The sequence below is a fragment of the Mus musculus genome, chromosome 13 (genome assembly GCF_000001635.26).
Source record: "Mus musculus strain C57BL/6J chromosome 13, GRCm38.p6 C57BL/6J".
Taxonomy (NCBI): domain Eukaryota; kingdom Metazoa; phylum Chordata; class Mammalia; order Rodentia; family Muridae; genus Mus; species Mus musculus.
The window spans coordinates 64289263-64313587 of record NC_000079.6 but is presented as its reverse complement, the minus strand read 5'-3'; the positions used below and the strand labels follow the sequence as shown (position 1 = coordinate 64313587).

General features: G+C 45.4%; 1 protein-coding gene across 1 annotated transcript; it reads left to right on the top strand.

Moving 5' to 3' along the window:
* Positions 1 to 877: 877 nt before the first annotated feature.
* On the top strand, positions 878 to 23790 carry Prxl2c (peroxiredoxin like 2C). The gene is made up of 6 exons (NM_025370.3): positions 878 to 1095; positions 1253 to 1321; positions 4442 to 4495; positions 4661 to 4766; positions 16202 to 16333; positions 21360 to 23790. The coding sequence occupies exons 1-6, from the start codon at positions 904 to 906 to the stop codon at positions 21485 to 21487; spliced, it is 681 nt and encodes a 226-aa protein (NP_079646.1). The 5' UTR covers positions 878 to 903; the 3' UTR covers positions 21488 to 23790.
* Positions 23791 to 24325: the final 535 nt, after the last annotated feature.

Sequence of the window (24325 nt, the reverse complement as noted above, 5' to 3'; positions counted from 1 at the left end):
AAGAGACAACACACACACACACAAAATAAATAAAATGTAATTTAAGTTTTATTTGTTATTTTTTTTTTTTTTGAGACAGGGTTTCTCTGTGTAGTCCTGGCTGTCCTAGACCTGTCTTGTAGACCAGGCTGGCTTCGAATTCAGCCATCTGCCTGCTTCTGCCTCCCAAGTGCTGGAATTAAAGCGTGCACCACCACAGCCTCAGCTATTAATCTAAAAATTTTAATGAACTGTTATTTTTAATTTCTTCCTCCCCACCCACTCCTCCTCTGTCTCTCTCTCTCCATTCCTCTGTCACTCTTTCTGTGTGAGTGCAGATGCCTGCAGAATCCCCAAGAAAGTGTCAAGAGTTACAGGCAGTTATGAACATTTGATGTGGGAACTGAGAATCTAACTTGGGTCCTCTTTCAGAGCAGTAGGCACTCTGAACAGTGCCTACTGTGGGTGCCAGAGTATCAGATACCCTGAGACTAGAGTTGTGAGCTGCTATGTGGATGCTGGAAACTGAACCCCCTGGTTCTCTACCAGATAAGCCAGGGCTGTTAACCCCTGATCTATCTTTCCAGTCCTTCTTCAGCATTTCCTGTGTTACGACTGTAAAGAATATGATTTTTATTGGAAAGTGTTGTAGGCAGTAGAAAGAGGGAGTGCCTCAGCCGCACCTCCCATAGCACTGTCCCCTCCCTTGGTATTCAAACTGGAAGAACGGTTTGGAGTGTTTTCCTTCTGTAGCTCCGTAGCGTCCCTTGTGGCCACGCCTCCGAAGGGTCGGCCCCGCGTGGCCCCGCCTCCAGTCCCCTCCTCACCCTCGTGACCCCGCCTTTCCAGTCTCAGCCCCGCCCCTCCCCCTTAACCCCGCCCCCCGCGGTCGGTGGCTGACCTGAGCGGTCGCCCTCCTCCGCGATGGCCGCGCCGGTGACGCGGCAGGTCAGCGGCTGCGCAGGCCGGGTCCCGAGCCCGGCTGGCTCGGTCACAGAGCGCGGGCAGCCGCTAGCGGCCGCCGTAGCGGAGCTGCCCGTGCTGGACGCGTCTGGGAGACGGGTGACGTTCGGAGCGCTGTTCCGAGAGCGGCGAGCCGTGGTGGTGTTTGTGAGGGTGAGCACGGGTAGGGCGGGAGGGGAAGTGCCTCTCGTTGGCCGCCCAGATCCTGGGCCGCGGCGGGTGCAGCACCTCGCCTGGAACCGACCGCCCGGACCTTCTGGAACCTGGCTGCTACCTTGTTGACGTGCTCTTCTGCATGGTTGCCTTTCAGCATTTCTTGTGTTACGTCTGTAAAGAATATGTCGAAGATCTGGCCAAAATCCCCAAGAGCGTCCTCCGAGTAAGTTTCCCGAGTGAGCAACAGCGGCCGATGCAGTGGGGGTGAGCTGTGGGTGGGTGGCCCCTCCTTCATCCTCTGGGGCTGCTGAGACCCACGGGGGTCTATTTCTGTCCTAATGCGCTCTTTTGCGCCCTCTTGGGATCGGACTACCATAATTTTACCTGGTAAAAATGCCTGTGTCAAAATGTTGCGTAAGAACGCAAAAAATCAAAACACAGACAGCAACTGTGTTTACAACCCAAATAGTAATCCATTATAGGAAAATGTAACGTATATTAAAAGTGCAGCTTTGCGTTTTTCTTCAGTCGCCAGAAGAGCTTTGTAACTGAAGACACTGGGCATTTGTAAAACTAAGATCTATTTTCAGCACACATTTACAGGATGAGTGAGGAAAAAATTAAAAACTTCTGCCTGCCCTTCTATTCCTTTTGTTTATAATACACTGAAGCATCTTTGCGTTGTAAACATTTTTAATATTGTTGGCATAAGTTACTCAGCATAAAGAGAAATGGGTCTCGTGATATTTTCATACATGCCTATTCTGTTATTATATGTGGTCACCCCTTCTTGCTGCTTCCCTCCTCCAGAGCCACACTGGTCATCTTTGTCTTCTTAATATTCCTTTACCCTCTCATTCCCTCATGCATCTAGACCTCATCCTCACAACACCCTTTCTACTCTACATAAATATGTGCATATAAACTTAAGCCTAGTTCTGCATGTGAGAGAAAACAATACTATATTTGTCTGTCTGTGGCTTGTTTGACTTGGCATAATGTCCATTTCCACTCATTTCCTGCAGTTCATAAACATTACCTCATTCTTCATAACTGATTACATTTCCCAGTGTGTGTGTATGTGTGCGTTTATGTGTGTATGTGATGTGGGGGGTTGTTGTTGTTGGGTTGTTTGGGTTTTTTTTGTACATGCATCTGCTGGCAGATACCCACACTGGTTCTGTATTGTGAATAATGAAGCAATAAACATGATGTGTATGTGCTTACAAAGAACATATAAAGATTATTTTATTTATATGAGTACACTGTCACTGTCTTCAGAAACACCAGAAGAGGGCATCCTATCTCATTACAGATGGTTGTGAGCCACTATGTGGTTGCTGGGAACTGAACTCAGGACCTCTGGAATAGCAGTCAGTGTTCTTAACCATTGAGCCATCTCTCCAGCCCTCACAAAGAACATTTAAAGTAGATGGCTTTTGGTGATTTTGGAGTAGCACATTACTAGTAACTGTGTCACTGTGCTGGACAGCACATTTCTAAAAGGATCCCTCTTGCTCATGTCTCCCTGAAATTGTACCCTTTGAGCACGTTTCAGTGTGTTCCACCCCCTTTCTCCCAGCCCGTGGTAGCCACTGTTTTGTTCTCTACTTCCATGAGTTATAATGTTTGACTCCGTATGTATTCCGTGTGAGGTCATCCAGTGTTTGTCTTTCTGTCCCTGGCTTATTTCACTCAGCAGAATGGCCTCCATGTTTTACAGATAACAAAAACAAACAAACCCCTCAGCCAGGCTTGCTGGCCCATGCCTTTAATGCCAGCACTCAGGAAGCAGAGAGAGGCAGGAGTAGCTCTGAAAGTTAGAGAGCAGCCTGGCCTACAAATCAAATCTAGGACCGCCAGGGCTCTTACACAGAGAAACCCTGTTTCGGAAAAACCAGAACCAATTTCTTTTTTATGGTTGGATGCTACTTCTTGGGGTACCACACTTTATGCATTTGTCCACTGATGGACACCTGAGTTGCTTCCTCACCTCAGCTGGTGTTGACGGTGCTACGGTGAACATGGAAGTGTGGGGTTTCTTTGGCGTGCTCATTTTAATTCTTTCGGCTGTGTCACCCACAGTAGCAGTTCTGAATCACGTGGCAGTTCTCTTTAAGTTTTGGAAGAACCCTTGTACTGCCCTGATTGTAGAAGCTGTTCAGTTCATTCTTACCAGCACCGTGTAAAGATCCTCTTTGTTCCATGTCCTCACCGATACTTCCTTCTGTTTGATTAGTAGCATCTCTCCTAGGGTGAAGGAATACCTCATTTCTGTTTTCATGTCTCTAATGATAAGCGATGCTCAACAGTTTGTGTCGAGAGTGTACAAATTTGTGCACGTGGGTGTACAAGTTTGCACATGCATGTGCGTGAAGGCCAGAGGGTAAACCACAAGTGTTGCTCCTCAGGGGCTATTCGTGGTTTTTATGTAACATCTCGCTGGTCTGGAGCTTGCTGATATGAATGGACTGACTGGACGGGGAGCGACAGGATCCACCTGCTTCCTCCTCTGTCTTGCTGGGGTTTTGTGGGGTTTTGCACACACGTGCAGCTGCACTAGCCTTTGTGCATGGATTCTGGGGACAGAACTCAGATCCTCAGCAAGCACTTTACCCCCCCGAACCATCTCCCCAGCCCGAGAATGATTTCACACGGCTTCTGGCTTAGTCCTTGGTTGTTAGAGGTCAAATCTCAGAACCTGAGAGTACTAGACAGGTCCTGATCCCTATCCCATTTTTGGTCCATTTTTAAAAACTGGATTGTCTTCTTGCTGTATTTGAATTTGTAACATAGACTTCATAGGTCTTTTTGACAAGTGCCTACTTTGCATAGGTTTTCTTAGTCCAGTCAGTGGGTTGTGTCTTTTCTCTGTCGTTTTCCTTTGCTATAAGGAATACACAACCTTCTTGGTGTGTTAACTTTCGTTTCTGTGTCTTATTGACTTATATGTGCAAGTGTGGAGGTCAGGCAGCTCGCAGGAGTCAGTTCTCCCCACCACGTGGGTCCCTGAGATGGAACTCAGGTCAGCAGGCACAACAGCACCTTTACTCACCGAGCCAGACCACTGCTACACAAGTGCTACTGAGCTTCCCTCTGCGTTTCCTTCTAATAGTTTTATGTTTGACTCTTAGGCCTTGAAATTCTTACCTAGAGAAAACAAATCATCTGAGTTACTCAAATATCGTAGTATGCATTTCTTTCTACTCAAGCAATTTTGTTTTCTATTCTCTTCGAAGCCTATAGGTGGCATTAGAACAAAATGAAAGAATTGCTTTAGGGAAAGTTCTTTCGAATACACATAGTTTCTAATAATATGTACTTGTCCTTCTTCCTCCCAAAGGAAGCAGATGTCACCCTCATAGTGATTGGACAATCATCATACCATCATATTGAGGTAACTATCTAGCAAACTGAGGGGCCACTGTTTTAAATAGGTTTCAGATACAAAATTACATTTGTTGAGCTGAGTATAGGCTCCTTGGCAGAAAGCTAGGTTGTCCTTATTTGTCTCTCATTTGTTCTCATGAGAAATTCCAATTATTTTATTCTCTTTTTTTAGCCTTTCTGCAAACTGACTGGATATTCTCATGAAATCTATGTTGATCCTGAGAGAGAAATTTACAAAAGATTGGGAATGAAAAGAGGTGAAGAAATTTCCTCCTCTGGTAAGACATGTTTCACTTGTGATATGATTCTCTCAGACACATGTGTCTTCTCATACTAGGAGTTGTACATGGCAAGGCTGTGTTCAATAGTCTTTGTGACAAAATAGTTATCCAAGGGGCTGGTGAGTTGGCTTAATGGTCAAGGGCACGTGCTGCTATTTCAGAGGACCTAGGTTCAGGTCCCAACACCCACACACTGGCTTACAACAACCTGGAACTCCAGTTCTGAGGGATCTGACACCCTCTCCTGGTGTCCAAGGGCTCCTGTACACATGAACACATATACACATACACACCTCTATATGATTTTTTAGATAATAATAAATAATCCAAAGGCTTTTCTGAGATTCAGGCTTCGAACTGTCAGCTCCCTGTAAAATAAATTATTTTTAAAATTTTACACATTTTCAATATACAGTGGTGTAGAGTAAATACTTTCATTTGAGAAAAAAGGAATGATAATGGGTGTCTTAGGGTTTCTTTTGTGGTGATAAACACCATCACCAAACATAACTTGGTGAGGAAAGGGTTTATTTTGTCTTATACTTACACATCACAGTCCGTCAATGAAGCAAGTCGGGGCATGAACTTAAGGCAAGGACCTGGAGGCAGGAAGTGAAACAGGAGCCATAGAGGAGCACTGCTGACTGGCTTGTCCCCATAGCTTGGTCAGCCTGCTTTTCTGTACAGCCTAGGAGCACTCACCCAAAAGTAGTCCCACCCACAATGAGACAGACTTTCCCACACCAATCATCTATTAAGATGTCCTACAGACTTGCTTACAGACCAGTCTTATTGAAGAGGGATTTTCTCAGTCAAGATTCCTTCATCTCAGATATTTTTTTGTGTCAGGTTGATAAAAACTAACCAAGACAGCAAGGAAAGACCAAATTACAGCAGGACTAATACCAAAAGCCAAACTCCATGTCCCTCACCTGGAACTCTTGGTGGAGTCCTGCGCTCCAATAAGCCTAGACAGCCCCACCCATCCATTTCTGCTGTCTGCAGCATGTGTTGCCCTTCTGCTGAGCTGGCTCCACTCTATGTGGGAGGCTTTCTTTAGCAGATGTCCCACAGTCCTGGCGTCTGTAGTATCCTGGGATCCCCATTGCAACATCGTAAGCTTTACCTTCACAGCTCTATGGGGTGGCCTTTCAAGCCACTTGCAGGAATGTGACACTGCTACACATGGCCTGGCCCCAGCAGCTCTGTGGGACATTGGTGCAAGCTGTCACGGTCCCATAACTTCTGCATTTCTCATGTTTACAACCGCCACAGTCAGTGCTGCCCAGTTCTCTGCCAGTTCACATTGCAGGCTGACTCCCTTCTACAGTAGTGATGATGACCTGAGCCTCAGTGGTTGAACCAGGTCCCTAAGCCGTTCTTTTAGGGCAGAGAACCCCTCAGTAGTACTGTCAGCGCGGGCTCTTCTTCAGGTGGACTTATATCTCCTTAAGCCCGAGCCTCCAGTCTTGGGGTCCTGTCCTCCAAGCACCTCACCTCCTTAGCAGTCACATCGTCCTTCTCTGCACAGGACTTGTCTGTAGAATTTGCTCACACCCTCTTTTTTGCTATGTCATGTCTCTGCCCTCCCTCTGACTGCACGGCTGATGGGGAAGAGTGAATTGTAACCATGCACAGCTTGTACTAACGTTACCTGTGTTACCTGTTGTGAGACGGCTTCGGCCTGACAACCTAGTCCATTACCTTTGAGTTCAACCTTGCTTTTTTTTTTTTTTTTTTTTTTTTTTTTCTCCAGGAGGTGGGCATAGTGTAGCCAGATTCTTTGTCAGAGTGTGACACTAATGGTCAGTAGCCCTGTTCCCACTTAAGTCCTGTTCTCCTTTATGCCTCAGGAGCCAGGCTTCCACAGTTTGTGTGTTTCTCCTGGCATTCTGGTCTTCCTGGGTTTTTGTTGTTGTTTTGTTTTTTTCTTTATTTCATTTCAAATGCTATCCCCTTTCCTAGTTTCCTCTCTGAAAATCCCCCCTCCCCCTGCTCCCCAACCCACCCACTCCCGCTTCCTGGCCCTGGCATTCCCCTGTACCGGGGCATATGATCGTCACAAGACCAAGGGCCTCTCCTCCCACTGATGGCCGACTAGGCCATCCTCTGCTACATATGCAGCAGCTAGAGACACAAATCCCACCATATGTTTTCTTTGATTGGTGTTTTAGTCCCAGAGAGCTCTGGGGGTTCTGGTCTTCCTGTTAAGCTCCGATTCTTTAGGAAGTTCCTTATAACCCACAGCAAATAACGTGGGGGCGGGGAGGGGGGCATTGGATGAACAAGCAGCCAGGAGAAAAGTGTTCTCTTTAGTCCTGTTTTTTGTGAAAACAAAAACAATTTCCACAAAGACTTCTAGTATTTATTTTTATATTTAAGGGAAAAGGTTCTAGAAGATATTACAGTATTCACCTCAAAGTTGAAGTGAGAAAATTGGCATTTTGAGAGGACCAGAGAAGCCTTGTATATGCTAGGCAAGCTGTCTGCCACCAGGTGGCACCCTAGCCAACCTTTCATCAGGGCATCTTACTTCCATGATTAATATAAAAACATGGTGAGTTTACATGCTTTTGTGACTCAGTGCCAGTCAGCTTCCCAGTAACAGTTGAAGCAGAGAGCGAGGCTTCTCTTCCTGTACTGTAATGATCCCTTGCAGCTCACTGTATGCCCACTGGACCACGAGTTATAGAGTTCTATGTTATTCAACGTTGCATTGCCCACATTCCCTACTCTTGCTATAACTTCAGTGTGCTTAGTAGACCTTAACAAGCATTAGCAACTCCCAATGGAGGAGCTAGAGAAAGAACCCAAGGAGCTAAAGGGATCTGCAACCCTATAGGTGGAACAACATTATGAACTAACCAGTACCCCGGAGCTCTTGACTCTAGCTGCATATGTATCAAAAGATGGCCTAGTCGGCCATCACTGGAAAGAGAGGCCCATTGGACACGCAAACTTTATATGCCCCAGTACAGGGGAACGCCAGGGCCAAAAAGGGGGAGTGGGTGGGCAGGGGAGTGGGGGTGGGTGGGTATGGGGGACTTTTGGTATAGCATTGGAAATGTAAATGAGCTAAATACCTAATAAAAAATGGAAAAAAAATAAAAAAGAAAAAAAACAAGCATTAGCAATATTTTTATTTATTTTGATATTGGGTCTCACTGTGTATGTAGCTCCAGTCTGGACTTGAACTTGTGGTCCTGCCACATCTGCCTCCTGAGTGCTCACAGCACTAAGCCCAGCTGAGTTAACCTGTCTTTTGTAGACTGAAGTTGCTTTCCAAATACTAGATATGAGAACTCTATTGCAGAGCTTTCTGGGGGCCCGCTTGAGGTTTAATTATAAAGATGGGGAGACATCTGTATAGTACAAGGCAGTCTCTCAGCTAGCTTCTAACCTACCTCTACTTCCCTGCCATTGCATCCCGCTATGCATGTCTCTCTCTTTCTCTCTTCTTCCCTGATTTGTTCCTGACCATGCTTTTGCCTTCTGCCTGTCCTTCTGCTCAATTCTAGCCAGCCTCCAGCTCTTTATTTAAAAGCTATTAGCTATTAGCATAGTGAGAGAGGTTCCATCACTCATTCATTCATACTGAGCCAAACAGCAGCAGGACTACAAAGAGTCCATATCTTAGTGTTGCTTTTGGCTAGTTAGAGGGCAACATGACCATCCATGATTTCTCCCGTGGCAGCTTGCCCTCTTTAGGGGCAGGTGGGAAGGTGACAAACATTTAAATTATAGAAAGCAGGTGATGATCCACAGAAGGGACAACACCTTTGAAAATACATGGCCACACCTACATAACCATGTGATACAGCTTGTATGGGTATAGATCATCCCAACAGAACTCACACTCCAGTCAGTAATTCTCAACAGTTCTTATCTGTGATGCCCACAGTGTAGGATGCTTCACGAGGGACGGTGATAAAGGGCAGCCTCTGCCTTCCCGAGATTTCAGTGCAGCTTAGCAAACTGTGATGCAAGAGAAGCGGAAGGGACGAGTGCCTGTTTGGGGGATGTGGGAGAGGGGTCTAGAGGTAACTGACTTTGGAGATGAAGTCCCAGCTCACCATGAAAGTTACTGGTGGTATCAGGGTGGGAAAGGGGTGCTCTAGACAAAGAGGAATGTACAAAGGCTCTGGGAAATGCCACTCGCTTGAAGACAGGCAGGTACTGGTGTGGGCCACTGGATAGGCTGGACTAGTTCACATTTAACTCGGAGTTTGACTTTATCCTCGGGGAATCCTCAGGGGTTTTGTGGCAGCTAAGTGAAGGAGTCACAGTGTTGTGGAGAAGGAATGAGACCTGGGCAAGCTGAAGCCAGTGATTGTGGCAACGATGTTGTCAGCCAAGGAAGTCTCACTGAGATGGGGCTAGAAGGGGCTCGTGAAGCTGACGTGCCATGGCCTTTTTATTGTTTTTTACGTGTATGAGCATTGGCCTGTAGATATCCTCTTACTCTGCCTCCCTGGTGCTGGGATTAACGGCATGCACCATGGCCACCCAGCAACATTTGATAAAGTAATTTTTTTTTAAATATTTATTTATTTATTATATGTAAGTACACTGCAGCTGTCTTCAGACACACCAGTCAGATCTCCTTAAGGATGGTTGTGAGCCACCATGTGGTTGCTGGGACTTGAACTCAGGACCTTCAGAAGAGCAGTCGGGTGCTCTTACCCGCTGAGCCATCTCACCAGCCCCCGATAAAGTAATTTTTAAGATTTATTTTTATTTTATATGTATGAATATTTTGCCTGTATGTGCCTGTGGGACAATGGAAGACAGAAGAACTGGTAAGGTAGTAGCAAAAATTCAGAGCCCCAACTCTTAATTGAGAACGGCAGGAGTTCACTAGCTCCTGACTAGAATCCTGTCCTGGAGCAGGTGACCACAACACCCTATTAAGATGACCATGACAACTGACCATGTAGCATAGAAACCCAGAGTTCTCCATGAGAACTAGATGGTACCTAGATGGGCCCCAAGGGTTTAGCAAATAAGCTTCCCTTCCCAGGCATTCTTCCTGCAAATTTAATCTTTGTTCACCCTGAGTAAATCTTAAGCATCTTATTTACTTATTTATATATATATATATATATATTTGTTTTGTTTTGTTTTTTTTTGAGACAGGGTTTCTCTGTAGAGCCCTGGCTGTCCTGGAACTCACTTTGTAGACCAGGCTGGCCTCGAACTCAGAAATCCGCCTGCCTCTGCCTCCCAAATGCTGGGATTAAAGGAGTGCGCCACCACGCCTGGCTCAATCTTAAGCATCTTTCTCCACCATGAATAAAGAGTTTGGACAAGCAAGGACTGTCTCTCTCATCACAGAGTGCCTAAGTATCCTGTAGAAGGCCTCTCTCTCCCCACTCCTGGCACTCACCCTGAGCTAAGCTGTCCCCCATCCCCAGTTTATCTGAGCCCTCCCTAGTCTCCCACCCCCTACACCCCCACCTGGTTTTCAACTCTTAGAGGTTCCCAGTGGTGTCTTGAGTATCCAGGAATTTAAGAACCACAGCCCCAGCGTCCCCCCATCGCCCCCCCTGTCTCTCACTAAGAGAAACTTGAGCTGGGGCCCCTATCTTAGGCTATGTTTTGCCTCCCCTAAGTGCCATGTTGGTACCACAGTGGTGAAGGGACATTCAGAACCGCGTGAGCCATGTGCAGTGGCCATGAGGATAGGAAGAGGGAGTTGGATCCCTGGAGCTGGAGGTTTATACTGTTGTGACCTACTTCGGGTCCTGAGAATTAAGCTAGCTCCCCAGCTTCATATTTCTTTAAAGGTTTCTCCTTGTGAGGCAAGTGTAACTCTGAGAGTCATTCTTAGGATACTCACTTAAAAATTAAAGCATTGGCTGCTCGTCTAAGGGACATGGTGTCTTAAACTGTTTATAATCTGGTTCTGGGAACCGGATGGATGCCTTGTGAGCACAGCATGCACGTGGTGCACAGATGTATATGCAGGCAAAATGCCCATACTAGTAAAATAGAATTCAACATTTTAAAAATTTGGGGCTGGATATATGGCTCAGCAGCTGGAAATACTGTTTCCTATTCCAGAGGACCCAGGTTCAAATCCCAGCACCCATATGGTAGATGTCTTAGTCAGGGTTTCTATTCTTGCACAAACATCGTGACCAAGAAGCAAGTTGGGGAGGAAAGGGTTTATTCGGCTTACACTTCCATGTTGCTGTTCATCACCAAAGGAAGTCAGGACTGGAACTCAAGCAGGTCAGGGAGCAGGAGCTGATGCAGAGGCCGTGGAGGGATGTTTCTTACTGGCTTACTTCCTTTGCCTTGCTCAGCTTGCTTTCTTCTTTGTTTGTTTGTTTGTTTGTTTGTTTCGAGACAGGGTTTCTCTGTGTAGCCCTGGCTATCCTGGAACTCACTCTGTAGACCAGGCTGGCCTCGAACTCAGAAATGCGCCTGCCTCTGCCTCCCGAGTGCTGGGATTAAAGGCGTGCACCACCACGCCTGGCGCTTGCTCTCTTATAGAACCCAAGATGGCAACACCCACAAAGGGCCCTCCCCCTCCTTGATCACTAATTGAGAAAATGCCTTACAGCTGGATCTCACGGAGGCATTTCCCCAACTGAAGCTTTTTTCTCTGTGATAACTTCAGCCTGTGTCAAGTTGACACACAAAACTAAGCCAATACAATTGACCCCTTGTCAACTTGACACACAAACACATCACTATTAAGCCTCAACCCTTTCTTTCTTATTCATCCCCAAGATCTAAATAGCTTTAAAAGTCCCAGTCTTTGCAAATTCTTACACATTAAAATTTCAATCCCTTTAAATTATTCAATCTCTTTTAAAATCCAAAGTCTTTTTACAATTAAAAGTCTTTTAACTGTGGGCTCCACTAAAATACTTTCTTCCTTCAAGAGGGAAAAATATCAGGGCATAGTCACAATCAAAAGCAAAATCAAACTCCAACTGTCCAATGTCTGTGATCCACTCATGACCTTCTGGGCTCCTTTAAGGGCTTGGGTCACCTCTCCAGCCCTGCCCTTTGTAGTACACACCTTGTCTTCTAAGCTCCAGCTGCCTGTACTCCACTGCTGCTGCTGTTCTTGGTGGTCATCTCATGGTACTGGCATCTCCAAAACACTGCAACTAGGTTTCACCAATTGCCTCTCATAGGCTCTCTTCATGGTGCCAACCCTCAGCTCCTTTGCATGACCCCTTCAGTCCTGAGCCATCTATTGTAACTGAGGCTGCACATGGCGCTCACAGTGCTGAGCCTCAGCTGCTCTTCATGACCCCTTCATGCCTTCAAACCAGTACCACCTGGGTGACTCTTACACATTACTAAGTCCTGCTGCAGCACTAGGTACAACCTTGGCTATCTCTGGAACACAGCGTCTTTGTGTTCTCAGAAAACACTTTCCAGAAGATTTGACCTCAGTGATGCTGGTCTCCTTCTCCTCCTCCTCCTTCTTTTTAATTTAATTTTATTTGTAATCCATTTTTTTACACTCCGTATTCCATTCCACCCCTCACCTACCACCCTCCAACTGCTCCACATCCCACACCTCCTCCCCGCCACACCTCGTCTCCACATTGATGCACCCACCCTCCACCCCATCTGACCTCTAAACTCCCTGGGGCCTCCAGTCTCTTGAGAGTTAGGTGCATCATCTCTGAATGAACATAGACCTGGAAGTCCTCTACTGTATGTGTGTTGGGGGCCTCGTATCAGCTGGTGTATGCTGTCTGTTTGGTGGTCCAGTTTTTGAAAGATCTCAGGGGATCCAGATTAATTGAGACTGCTGGTTTTCCTATAGGATCACCCTTCTCCTCAAATTCTTTCAGTCTTCCCTAATTCAACAACAGGGGTCAGCTGCTTCTGTCCATTGGTTGGGTGCAAATATCTGCATCTGACTCTTTCAGCTTCTTGTCGGGTCTTTCGGAGGGCAGTCATGATAAGTCCCTTTTTGTGAGCACTCCATAGCATGAGTAATAGTGTCAGGCCTTGGGACCTCCCTTTGACCTGGATCCCACTTTGGGCCTGTCGCTGGGCCTTCTTTTCTTCAGGCTCCTCTCCATTTCCATCCCTGTAATTCTTTCAAACAGAAACAATTCTTTCAGACAGAAACAGAGGTGTGACTGTGGGATGGCAATCTCATCCTTCACATGATGTACTGTCTTCCTGCTGGAAGTGAGCTCTATAAGTTCCCTCTCACTACTGTCAGGCATTTTATCAAAGGTCCCTTCCCTGAGAGTCCTGGGAGCCTCTCACCTCCCAGGTCTCTGGTGCACTCTCAGGGGGGGGGTGGTGGGGGGGTGGGGGGGGCGGGTAGTTCCTCCCCCTAACCTTCTATTTCCTGAGGTTGCCTGTTTACATTCTTTCTGCAGGCCCTCTGGGCTTCAGTCCTTTTCCCTCACCCAATACCAGATAAGGTTCCCCTCCTCCTCATCCACTTTCCCTCCCAAGTCCCTCCCTCCCTCCCTCCCCACTTAATGATTGCTTTCTTCTCTCTCCCAAGTGGGACTGAGACATCCTTACTTGGGCACTTCAGCTTGTTGAGCCTTTTGAATTTTTGAAATCTGTGGGCTGTATCTTATGTAGTCTGTATTGTTTTTTTTTTTTCCTGGTCTCTTCTTAATTACTGCTAATTTCTTAGCTCCAGCTAACCAGCATCAGTAGTCCCAGTAACACAAAGGTTTGTTTTAGTATGTCTGGTATCTTTTTAATCACAGCTGAATCTTCAGCCCCAGCTAACCAAAACCACAGAATCTTCACAATCAAAACATGGCCCTGATAAGAGTCTTTAATCTTCCCTCTGAAATTTCACAAGCCAGGCCTCCATCTTCTGCACTGTTCTCAACATTATCTTCCAAGCTCTTACAGAACATCACACAGAGATCTTAACATTCTAATGGCTCTTCTAGCTCAGAATTCCAAAGTCCTTCCACGGTCCTCCCCAAAACATGGTCAGGTTGTCACAGGAATACCCTCCTATGCTGGTACCAGTTTGTCTTAGTCAGGGTTTCTACTTAGTCAGGGTTTCTATTCCTGCACAAACATCATGACCAACAAGCAGGTTGGGGAGGAAAAGGTTTATTCAGCTTACAATTTCTACATCGCTGTTTATCACCAAAGGAAGTCAGGACTGGCACTCAAGCAAGCCAGTAAGAAACATCCCTCCATGGCCTCTGCATCATCTCCTGCTTCCTGACCTGCTTGAGTTCCAGTCCTGACTTCCTTTGGTGATGAACAGCAATGTGGAAGTGTAAGCTGAATAAACCCTTCCCTCCCCAACTTGCTCTTTGGTCATATGCAGGAATAGAAACCCTGAGACAGTAGCTCACAACTGCCTGCAATCCCTACGTCAGACATCCTCACACACATACAAGCAGGCAAAACATCAATGCACATAAAATGAAATAAAATAAAAACACAAGGCAGAAAAACATTTTTTTTATTTTAAAAAGTTAAAGCACTTAGATATTTTATGCTAAGTCTAAGTGTTAAGTGATTATGTCATGGTTTCATTTCTGTTGCTGTGATAAAAAACATCCTGTGGCATGCAGCTTAAAGGAGTAATTTTACTTGGCTCACAATTCTGGGTTACAGGCCATCACTACAGGAACTCAAGGCAGCAGGAATTGTATGTATGTATGTATGTGTGTGTGTGTGTGTGTGTGTGTGTGTAATGTAGGATCTGTATGATCACGTTACATCCTCAGTCAAGAGCCAGGGCCTTGAATTAACACATGTATGCTTATGCTCAGCCTCCTTTCTCTACCAATAATACAAAATCTCCTAACCAGAGGATGGTGCCACCCACAGTGGGTACACTGATCAAGGTGATTCCCCACAAACTTGTCTACAGGCCAATTTAATGTAGACCAGTTCTTCACTGAGACTCCCTTCCCAGACGATTCTAGATCATGTCAATTTAATTTATTTCAATTCAGTTTAATTGAAAGTTAAAATTAACTATCATAGACTGCTTGGATTCTGTTGAGCCACTCAAGAAAATTCATTGTATCCCAATAGGGTTTATGAGAATCCCACTTTATAGCCAGCCACAGTCTTCTGCTGTGCAGACATGCATGCAGACAAAACACTCATCTACATAAGCTGTAAATAAATATTTGTTAAAATTAAGCAACCCAGGCTTGTGGTTAGTGTCTTTGTTAAGTAGGGCCCCAACATGCGACTTAGCTTCCCGCCTGTCTGACCTGACATTATCTTCTGGGAGAATATATCTCCACTGAGGCTCTGCTTAGTTGGCACAGGTAGCTGGAGTCAAACTGACCAGAAGGATGTCAGGATGGCGCAGTAGGGGAAGGTAAGCTTAGGCCTGAGTGTTTTTCTCTACAGTCATCAGTTTAGAGCTTAAAGTCTGGTGTAAACAAGGCAAGAATAAGAGATAAAATAGTTCTAAAACGAGCAGATACCGAGTTTCTCAGCTCAAATGGAGCAGGAATGTTAGTCACAGAGCAGAATCGTCGTCAGTCATTGTGAAAACAGTAGAAAATGACAGGCATCAAGCAGCACTTGTGAGGCCCGTGCCCTGCCCTCCTGTGGCACTGTCATTTCCAATCCAAGCTTTCCAAGAACTTGGAGGGAGATTTGGGGATCCTGGCCAGGAAGCAGCTACTTTACTCACTGGCTAGAACATCTCCAAGGCTAATGGGAGTGAACCTGGAGGGAGCAGCCTAGTCATAGGCCCAGGAGGAGAAAAAGGTGAAAATCATTAACTGCCTGTGTAGCAGAGTATGTCCTGGAGAGGAGCATGCGGTGAGAAATCAGCAAGTATACATGGGAAGTTAAGATAGAAGGGGTACAAATCTGAGAAATGGGTCACCGATGTCCTTTCTGGCAGATGAGTCAGGTCTGTTGCACTTCTTCCTTTAAGACAGTGTCCTCAGAAGGGACATTACCCCCTTCCAGTATGTTTGTCCTGGAGATGTTTTTGGTTGTCCAGCTCGGCGACCAGTGTTACTCGAATTTAGCTGGTGTAGAAGGCAAGGATGTTGCCAAATGCCTTTCTGTGCAATAGAAAAGGACATCTGAGCCAGTGTGAGTGACAGGTTTGCCAGTGTTGCAAAGAAGGAAAAGGTCAGTGGAAAGTTCAGTGCTGTGATCTCCATTGCAGAGTAAGGAAAGGAGGGCGGGGCACAATAGAGAAGGTTTGCGTGGCTGGAGAGATGGTGGCTTCACCATTAAGAGTTCACGGTGTTCTTGCAAAGGACCCAAGTTCAGTTTGCAATGGGAGACTCACAACTGCCTGTAACTCCACTTCCAGGGGCCTCCAGCGGGCACAGCATGAACATGCAGAACCACACACAAATACACACATAAACACATAATGCAAACATGTTTTAAAGACTGTTTCATATAAGAACTGGCACCATATCTAACTGGAATATAAAATGATAACACCTAAAGACAGTTTTCAATATTTTCAGGACAGAGCCCCCACATAAAGTCCAACCTGCTCTCGGGAAGCCTTCAGAGCCTGTGGCGGGCAGTCACTGGCCCACTTTTTGATTTCCAAGGAGACCCAGCTCAGCAAGGAGGAACCCTCATTTTAGGTCCAGGTGAGCATCAAGGGCAGGTTACTTTCCAGTCCCCCTATCCAAGTCTCAGAGCCACCCACTTGTCTTGCATCCTAGAACAGCGTGGAAGTGGAAGTCTTGGGCTAATGAGGTGGCACGGCACGCTTTGGTAAGAGGCATCCTCATCTTCAGAGGCTTCTGTGTATTGATGTTTGTGTTTGGTGAGGAGTCCCCACATTCCACTCCTGAGGGGCGGACAGCAGGGATTTGAGACCCAGAAAGTAAGCTCGGAGTTACTGATACCTGACTATTATGGTCTTTAAAAAGTGCAACAAGGGGGGGCTGGTGAGATGGCTCAGTGGGTAAGAACACCCAACTGCTCTTCCGAAGGTCTGGAGTTCAAATCCCAGCAACCATATGGTGGCTCACAACCATCCGTAACGAAATCTGACTCCCTCTTCTGGAGTGTCTGAAGACAGCGACAGTGTACTTACATATAATAAATAAATAAAATCTTTAAAAAAAAAAGTGCAACAAGGGTCAAAGAGATGGCTCACTGTTTACAGGCACTGGCTGCTCTGTGGGGTACCGACGTTTAGTTCCCACACCTATATCAGGTGACTCACAACCACATGGAACTTTTGCTCCTTGGGGATCTGACTGCCTCTTCTGGCCTCCTTGGGCACCCATACTCATGTGTAAAAACCTCCCCCCTCACACACACAACCACACATAAAAATACACATAATTAAAAACAAAGTAAATCTTAAAAGTGCTCACTTTGGCAACACATATTCTAAAATTAGCATGGTCCCTGCACAAATGATGGCATACAAATTCACAAAGTATCCCATATTTTTCCTTGGGCGCTCAAAGAAATCTGGAAATTTCCCACGAAGGAGATGGGGGATCCATATGTGCATAGCAATGCCAGTCTCAACAGAGCCATCTGGCCCAAAGGAATAGGAGTGCACGAGAGCAGATCCCTGTACATTTGTCCAGGAAACATAATGAGGGTGAGGATTCACCCAACAAGCTCTGCATGTTGATAACCAGTGCCTCTGTTACCACATTCAAAAATCTTCAAACAGAAAAACAAACCGACAAAAAAGCCAGGCAGTGGTGGCAGCTCATGTCTTTAATTCCCCACAGTTGGGAGGCAGGTAGATCTCTTGAGTTTGAGGCCTGCCAGGGCTACAGCAAAAACTGAAGCAAAATAATAATAATAATAAATGAGAAGATAAATCTACAGACAGTGTAGATGAGAATATGAAATAAGTTACAGAAGTTCAATGGGGCCAGCTAGATAGCGTCCCAGGAAAGGACACTTGCTGTTCACACTTGGAAAGCTGACTCCCTTTTGTAAATGAGAAGAATCCTTAGTTTTACTAACCAAACCAGGAGAACCACACAGTTCAAGCCATTGCCAGTGTGTACCCTTTCCGAAGTGAGAACTGTCACATACCACAGGCATCAACAACTTTATTGACTGTGTCTGAGCCAGAGATGTCTCTAGCTCCATCCTGGTCAGTGGTAAGCTGGCTGTCACCACATTCAAGTTCTGCATAGGCAGATTTTTCGTCATTCTTAATAAACATACCTTCCAAGAATCACTAAGTTAACGCTTCTTTAAGTCCCAGACTGCTGGAAGGAGAGGTCTGACTGAGGGTTTTGGTTCTTTACAGCAGGCACAGCTCTTAGCCATCTCTCACAAATTTAGATCAGCTTAATTTAAAAGATGCCCTTTGGGGCTGAAGTTGTTTATCAGTGGCAGGTACATGCTTCCTGGGCTCAGCACCAATAAGTAAGTAAATAAATGAGCCCGTTTTATGAGTCGTATAAATTTACCCAAATGCCACTCATCTACTTGGAAGCTTGTTTTTGGTGCTGGGGATTGAGCCCACTAGGGCATAGCTGTGTGTACACACCACACACAGTTTAAAGTCCCTTCCCTTCCCTTCCCTTCTCCCTTCCCTTCTCCCTTCCCTTCTCCCTTCCCTTCTCCCTTCCCTTCTCCCTTCCCTTCTCCCTTCCCTTCTCCCTTCCCTTCTCCCTTCCCTTCTCCCTTCCCTTCTCCCTTCCCTTCTCCCTTCCCTTCTCCCTTCCCTTCTCCCTTCCCTTCTCCCTTCCCTTCTCCCTTCCCTTCTCCCTTCCCTTCTCCCTTCCCTTCTCCCTTCCCTTCTCCCTTCCCTTCTCCCTTCCCTTCTCCCTTCCCTTCTCCCTTCCCTTCTCCCTTCCCTTCTCCCTTCCCTTCTCCCTTCCCTTCTCCCTTCCCTTCTCCCTTCCCTTCTTTCTCCCTTCCCTTCTTTCTCCCTTCCCTTCTTTCTCCCTTCCCTTCTCCCTTCCCTTCTCCCTTCCCTTCCCTTCCCTTCCCTTCCCTTCCCTTCCCTTCCCTTCCCTTCCCTTCCCTTCCCTTCCCTTCCCTTCCCTTCCCTTCCCTTCCCTTCCCTTCCCTTCCCTTCCCTTCCCTTCCCTTCCCTTCCCTTCCCTTCCCTTTTTTCTCTTTTCTCTTTTCTCTTTCCTTCCCTTCCCTTCCCTTCCCTTCCCTTCCCTTCCCTTCCCTTCCCTTCCCTTCCCTTCTCCCTTCCCTTCCCTTCCCTTCTCCCTTCCCTTCCCTTCTCCCTTCCCTTCCCTTCCCTTCCCTTCCCTTCCCTTCCCTTCCCTTCCCTTCCCTTCCCTTCCCTTCCCTTCCCTTCCCTTCCCTTCCCTTCCCTTTTTTCTCTTTTCTCTTTTCTCTTCCCTTCCCTTCCCTTCCCTTCCCTTCCCTTCCCTTCCCTTCCCTTCCCTTCCCTTCCCTTCCCTTCCCTTCCCTTCCCTTCCCTTCCCTTCCCTTTTTTCTCTTTTCTCTTTTCTCTTTCCTTTCCTTTCCTTTCCTTTCCTTTCCTTTCCTTTCCTTTCCTTTTCTTTCCTTTTCTTTTCTTTTCTTGTTCATTTATTCATTTATTTCTCCTTATGTATCCCTGGCTGTTCTAGAAATCAGTGTGTAGACCAGGTTGGCCTTAAACTCACAGAGATTCACCTGCCTCTGCCTTTTTGAAAAAGATTTTGTTTTGCTTTGTTTTGCAACATGTTCTTACTTTGCGGCCCTAGTTGACCAGTCACTGGCTCTGCAAAGCAGACTGGCCTCAGACTCACAGATTTGCCTGTCTTTGCCTCCTGAGTACTGTCATCAATCATTTTGCATTTCTTTGTTTATTTAGTATGTATATGGGTGAGCATGCTTGCATGGGGGCAGGACATGTGTGCCTTAGTTCATTGGAATGTCCGAGAACAACTTGCAGGAGTCGGTTCTCTCCTTCCATGATGTGGGTCCTAGGGATCAAACTCAGGTTGTCAAGCTTAGTGGCAAACACCTTTACCCCCTGAGACATCTCATCAACCCATAATCTTTTCACTCTCTGTGGTGCTGGTATTTTGCTGGGGCCTTGTGCACACTCTGTTGGTGCGTCTATCACTGAGCTACATCCCATCTTCCAGTGTCATATTTTTCAATAACTAGTTTGCATCCTCAGACCTGGAAGGAGTGTAGTTGGTTCTTTTGTTTGTTTTGTTTTTTTAAAGATTTTATTTATTTATTATATGTAAGTCCACTGGAGCTGTCTTCAGACACACCAGAAGAGGGCATCAGATCTCGTTATGGATGGTTGTGAGCCACCATGTGGTTGCTGGGATTTGAACTCCGGACCTTTGGAAGAGCAGTGGGTGCTCTTACCCACTGAGCCATCTCACCAGCCCAGTTGTTTTGTTTTTAACTGTGTTTCTCATCTCATGTCACTGAGTCACATGGCTGTTGTTTTTGTTAGGGTTCAATTACTGTGAAAAGACACCATGGCCACTGAACTCTTAGACAGGGAGACATTTAATTGGGGCTGTCAGTTCAGAGGTTTTTCAGCATGACATGCAGGCAGATACGGTGCTGAAGAGGTAGCTGAGAGTTCTACATTAGGATGGGCAGGAAGAGTCTCTGGGCCTCTTCTGAAACCTCAAAGCCCACCCCCATTGACACAATTTCTTCAACAAGGCCACACCTTCTAATCCTTTCAAATAATCCCACTTCCTGTGAGTCTGGGGGGGGGCATTTTTATTGAAATCACCACAGCCAAGTCTTCAGGGGGTGAAGAATTAAACCTGTTACTATAGGTGTTGCCAGTGGATGTAATGCTTGAAGCAATGCCATTTGATCGAAGATTTCAAGCTAAATTTTTGTTTTGAGGATATGGTTGCACACATCTTGAATCCTAACACTTTGGGGGCAGAGACAGGAGGATCTCTTTGAGGTCAAGGACAGCCTGCTCTACATAGTGAGTTGCAGACCTGCCAGGGCTATTTAATAGAGAGATCCCATCTCAAAGCAAACAGAAACTCTGGTTTTGTGTTTAAAGTGGAATTAACAGGACTTAGATGATAAATTATAACTTGAGTGGATATAGGAGGATTGTGCATACTAGGTATTCTGTAGTAATTGGTTTACGCTGTCTCTTAGGTTAGTTATAGAACATCCTATGAAGTCAATGTTTCGCTCCCCTCTCCTTCCCCGTCTCCCCTCTCTCTCTCTCCCTCTTCCCCTCTCTCTCCCCCCCTCCCCCCCCCTTTATTTTGGCAGTGCTAGGGATGACCCAGATCCTCATGAGTGAGGTAGCCCCTAGCCCAGGAGTAAATATTTTGAAGCAAGCAAATTTTTTGAAGTGAGATTTATTAGTACATGTGCTTAGAAAATAAATGCAATTTCCCAGCTGATACATATGTTAGTCCCAGATTCCATCTGTCTGGTTAGATGTTTTATTTAATTCTACTTGATGAAGCTGAATAGAAGGTTAAATTTAGGATGCTGTCCCCTCGGAACTCTAACATATTAAATAGCACTCTTATTCAGACATTGTCTTGTCGTGGTTAATTGCCACGATGCAGAATTACGGTGGCATTGTGTAGGGAACATAAGGGACTCCAGGTAATTAATTTTCCCTCTGGACTATTTAGGAGTTGAAATGCTTCCTTGATCCTTATCAGCTGTAACTCTAAAGACTAGTGTGACGTTTGCCCTCAGCGGTCTGTCCTTGTTCTCTTCCAGGTAACAACATCCACTTTGTGCACCGAGACAGGAATAGGTTGGATCACAAACCCATAAACTCTGTTTTACAGCTTGTGGGGGTTCAGCCTGTGAACTTCATGAGCAGACCTACAGTCATCCACGTGTGACTTTACGTGGCATCTTCCACTTGTGAATGGGCCCTTAAAACGTGAACCAAAATGCCAGGCACCATGGCTTCATAGGGCTATGAAACACAGAACTTATGTGCCTATAGAACTACATGCTGAGGGACATCAGTTGTCAGAAATGGAACAGACAGTTTAAATTTTATAACTTCTATAATTTTATACAAAATATATAAAAGTCAAACATTATAAAACTATCATTGTTAATATCATTTTATGAGTATCCACTCAATAAAAGATTTTTGGCAACTAAAATATAAGAAGGGGGCGCTAGAAAAATCACTCAGTGGTTAAGAGCACTTGCTTCTCTTGCAGAAGACCCAGGACCCAGGTTTGGTTCCTAATACCCACATGGTAGCTTTCAATCATCTGTAACTCCAGTTCCAATGGATCCAACACCTTATAGCCTCTGGTACACATGCATACATATAGGCAAACACTCATACACATAAAACGACAGATCTTTTAAGAAATACATATGTGTGTATAGGGAAGAGAATCGAAGAAGGGGCCAGATATGATGGCACAGGCTTGTAATCCTAGCCCTGAGAAATGGAGACGAGTCAGGCCTGAGCTATATAGAGAGAACCTTTCTGAGAAAAAGTCAGGGCTGGTGAGATGGCTCAGTGGATAAGAGCACTGACTGCTCTTCCAAAGGTCCTGAGTTCAAATCCCAGCAACCACATGGTGGCTTGCAACCACCCATAAGATCTGATGCCCTCTTCTGGTGCATCTGAAGATAGCTACAGTGTACTTACTTATAATAATAAATAATTTTTTTTTAAAAAGAAAAAGTCAGTTAATTGCAGGGAGGAATACATAAAGGGAAAGAAAAGCAGTTCAGGAAAGTTACTCTGTAAACAGTGTAGCCACAGATGTGTATGTACTTGGTTTTTTTTTTTTTTTTTTGGTATGCTTGGAGAAAAAATGGCAAATAAACACAGAACAACTTTATGTGTCTGTGGTGAAAGTTTCGGTTTTTTTTTGGTTTGGTTTTTTTTTTTTTTTGGTTTTTTGAGACAGGGTTTCTCTGTATAGCCCTGGCTGTCCTGGAACTCACTTTGTAGACCAGGCTGGCCTCGAACTCAGAAATCCACCTGCCTCTGCCTCCCAAGTGCTGGGATTAAAGGCGTGCGCCACCACCGCCCGGCAGTTTTGGTATTTCTGCTTGCTTTCCAAGCTCTTTATTTCCCGTGCTCTCTCATAAGCTTGGCTGAGTTGGGGGTGAGTCAGGAAAGAATCTTTAAACATTAAAGTGAAAATGCCTGCCTACATCAACTTCTTTGGAGGTGCAGGTAATTTCTTGCACAGGGGTTATCTCCCAAGTGAGGATTCATGGAACCTCTTACAGACAGCAGATGCCTGCTACCGATTGCCCTAAGCTTGTTTTGGTGGAATAAGTTGAAGGAAATACTACTTGGTTTGGTTTGATTTGATTTGGGGACTGTGCTGGGAATAAAAAACCAAAGTTTTTATGCATGTGAGCACATTCTGTTACACTGAGCTACATCCCCAGCCCTGATCATGTTTTAAATATCTAGGACAAAGGGGACCTAGAATATGTATAACTCTAGATACTTCTCCTAGCAGTTCACATGGATGTGCACGCGCGCGCGCGCACACACACACACACACACATATTCTGCTTTTTAAAGGGCAATATTAAGATTTTTTTAAAAACCTTTGTAATGAAAAGGTATGCTGTGTGATTGATTGGGTATGTTAGCCCACACTCATGATCTCAGCACAGGCAGAGTCAGTAAGACAGGGGTAGATACTGAGTTCCAGGCCAGTCTGGGCTATATATGGTGAAATTGTGTCTCAAAAATAACAAAAAGAAGTGTGCAGCCAAATATGGTGATTCACGAGGAAGCAGAGGCAGGAGGGTCTCGGTGAGTTCCAAGACAGCCAAGGGCTACATAGAGAGACGCTGTCTCAAAAACAGAACAATTAAAGACAAATGTGCATTGGGTTAGGTTGTACAGTAGTAAACATCTGCATTTTCTCACCCCAGATCTGTCTTATTTGGAAAACTATTTTCATATTTTACCTCTCAAAAATCTTACTTTTGTCCCAGAAATTCTCATGAAATGTATCATAAAATCAAACCACTGGTAATCCTTAGTAACTGTAGTACTACTAGGACCTTATACTTTTATATAAAACATATTAAGGCACAAAAATGTATTTCAATGTACTTTTACACGAGTATATACGGACAGTCACGTTTTTAAATAAAAAAATGAATATTTTCAGAATTTAAAATTAAAATTTTTTGTTTGGGTTATTTTGTTTGTTCTGGGTTCTTTGGGATAAGGGAGAAGAGTGTCCATGGAGAGGGGGCTCAGGTACTAAAAGCACACACTCCTCTTATAGAGGTCCAGAGTTTGTTTTCCTGCACCCATATCAGGCCACTCACAAATGCCTAAAACATCAGTTCCAGAGCACCTGGTCTCATCAGCAGGTCACATGGTGTACATATCTGTACTCTGATACACATACGTAGCATAAAGTATAAGGAATAGATGTTAAAGCAGCAGCAAGTACAGACTTTTCTAACATAGGCTGGCCTTGAACACTCAATTCTCCATTCCCAGCCCTCTAAGTGCTGGGATTATAGGCATGTGCTGTCATACCCAGCCTGTTCCTTTCTGAACATAAAAGAAAGAGTAATAGCCAGATTCCTTTTTTTGCCCGTTCTAGCTAAAATTTAATGCCAAGGACCAGCGTCAGCCTGGAGAGAGGTTCCTGAGAGATGGGGTTGTCTGGGAGCAGCAGCGAAACAAACCACTGGAAGTCAAATGGTGGGTTATAAGCTGA

Bases quoted from the DNA above. Each gene is read 5' to 3' on its own strand.
- Prxl2c (NM_025370.3), top strand. From the start codon at position 904: ATGGCCGCGCCGGTGACGCGGCAGGTCAGCGGCTGCGCAGGCCGGGTC. The intron at 1,322-4,441 runs GTAAGTTTCCCG...TTCCTCCCAAAG, and splicing joins TCCCCAAGAGCGTCCTCCGA to GAAGCAGATGTCACCCTCAT. The intron at 16,334-21,359 runs GTGAGCATCAAG...GTTCTCTTCCAG, and splicing joins AACCCTCATTTTAGGTCCAG to GTAACAACATCCACTTTGTG.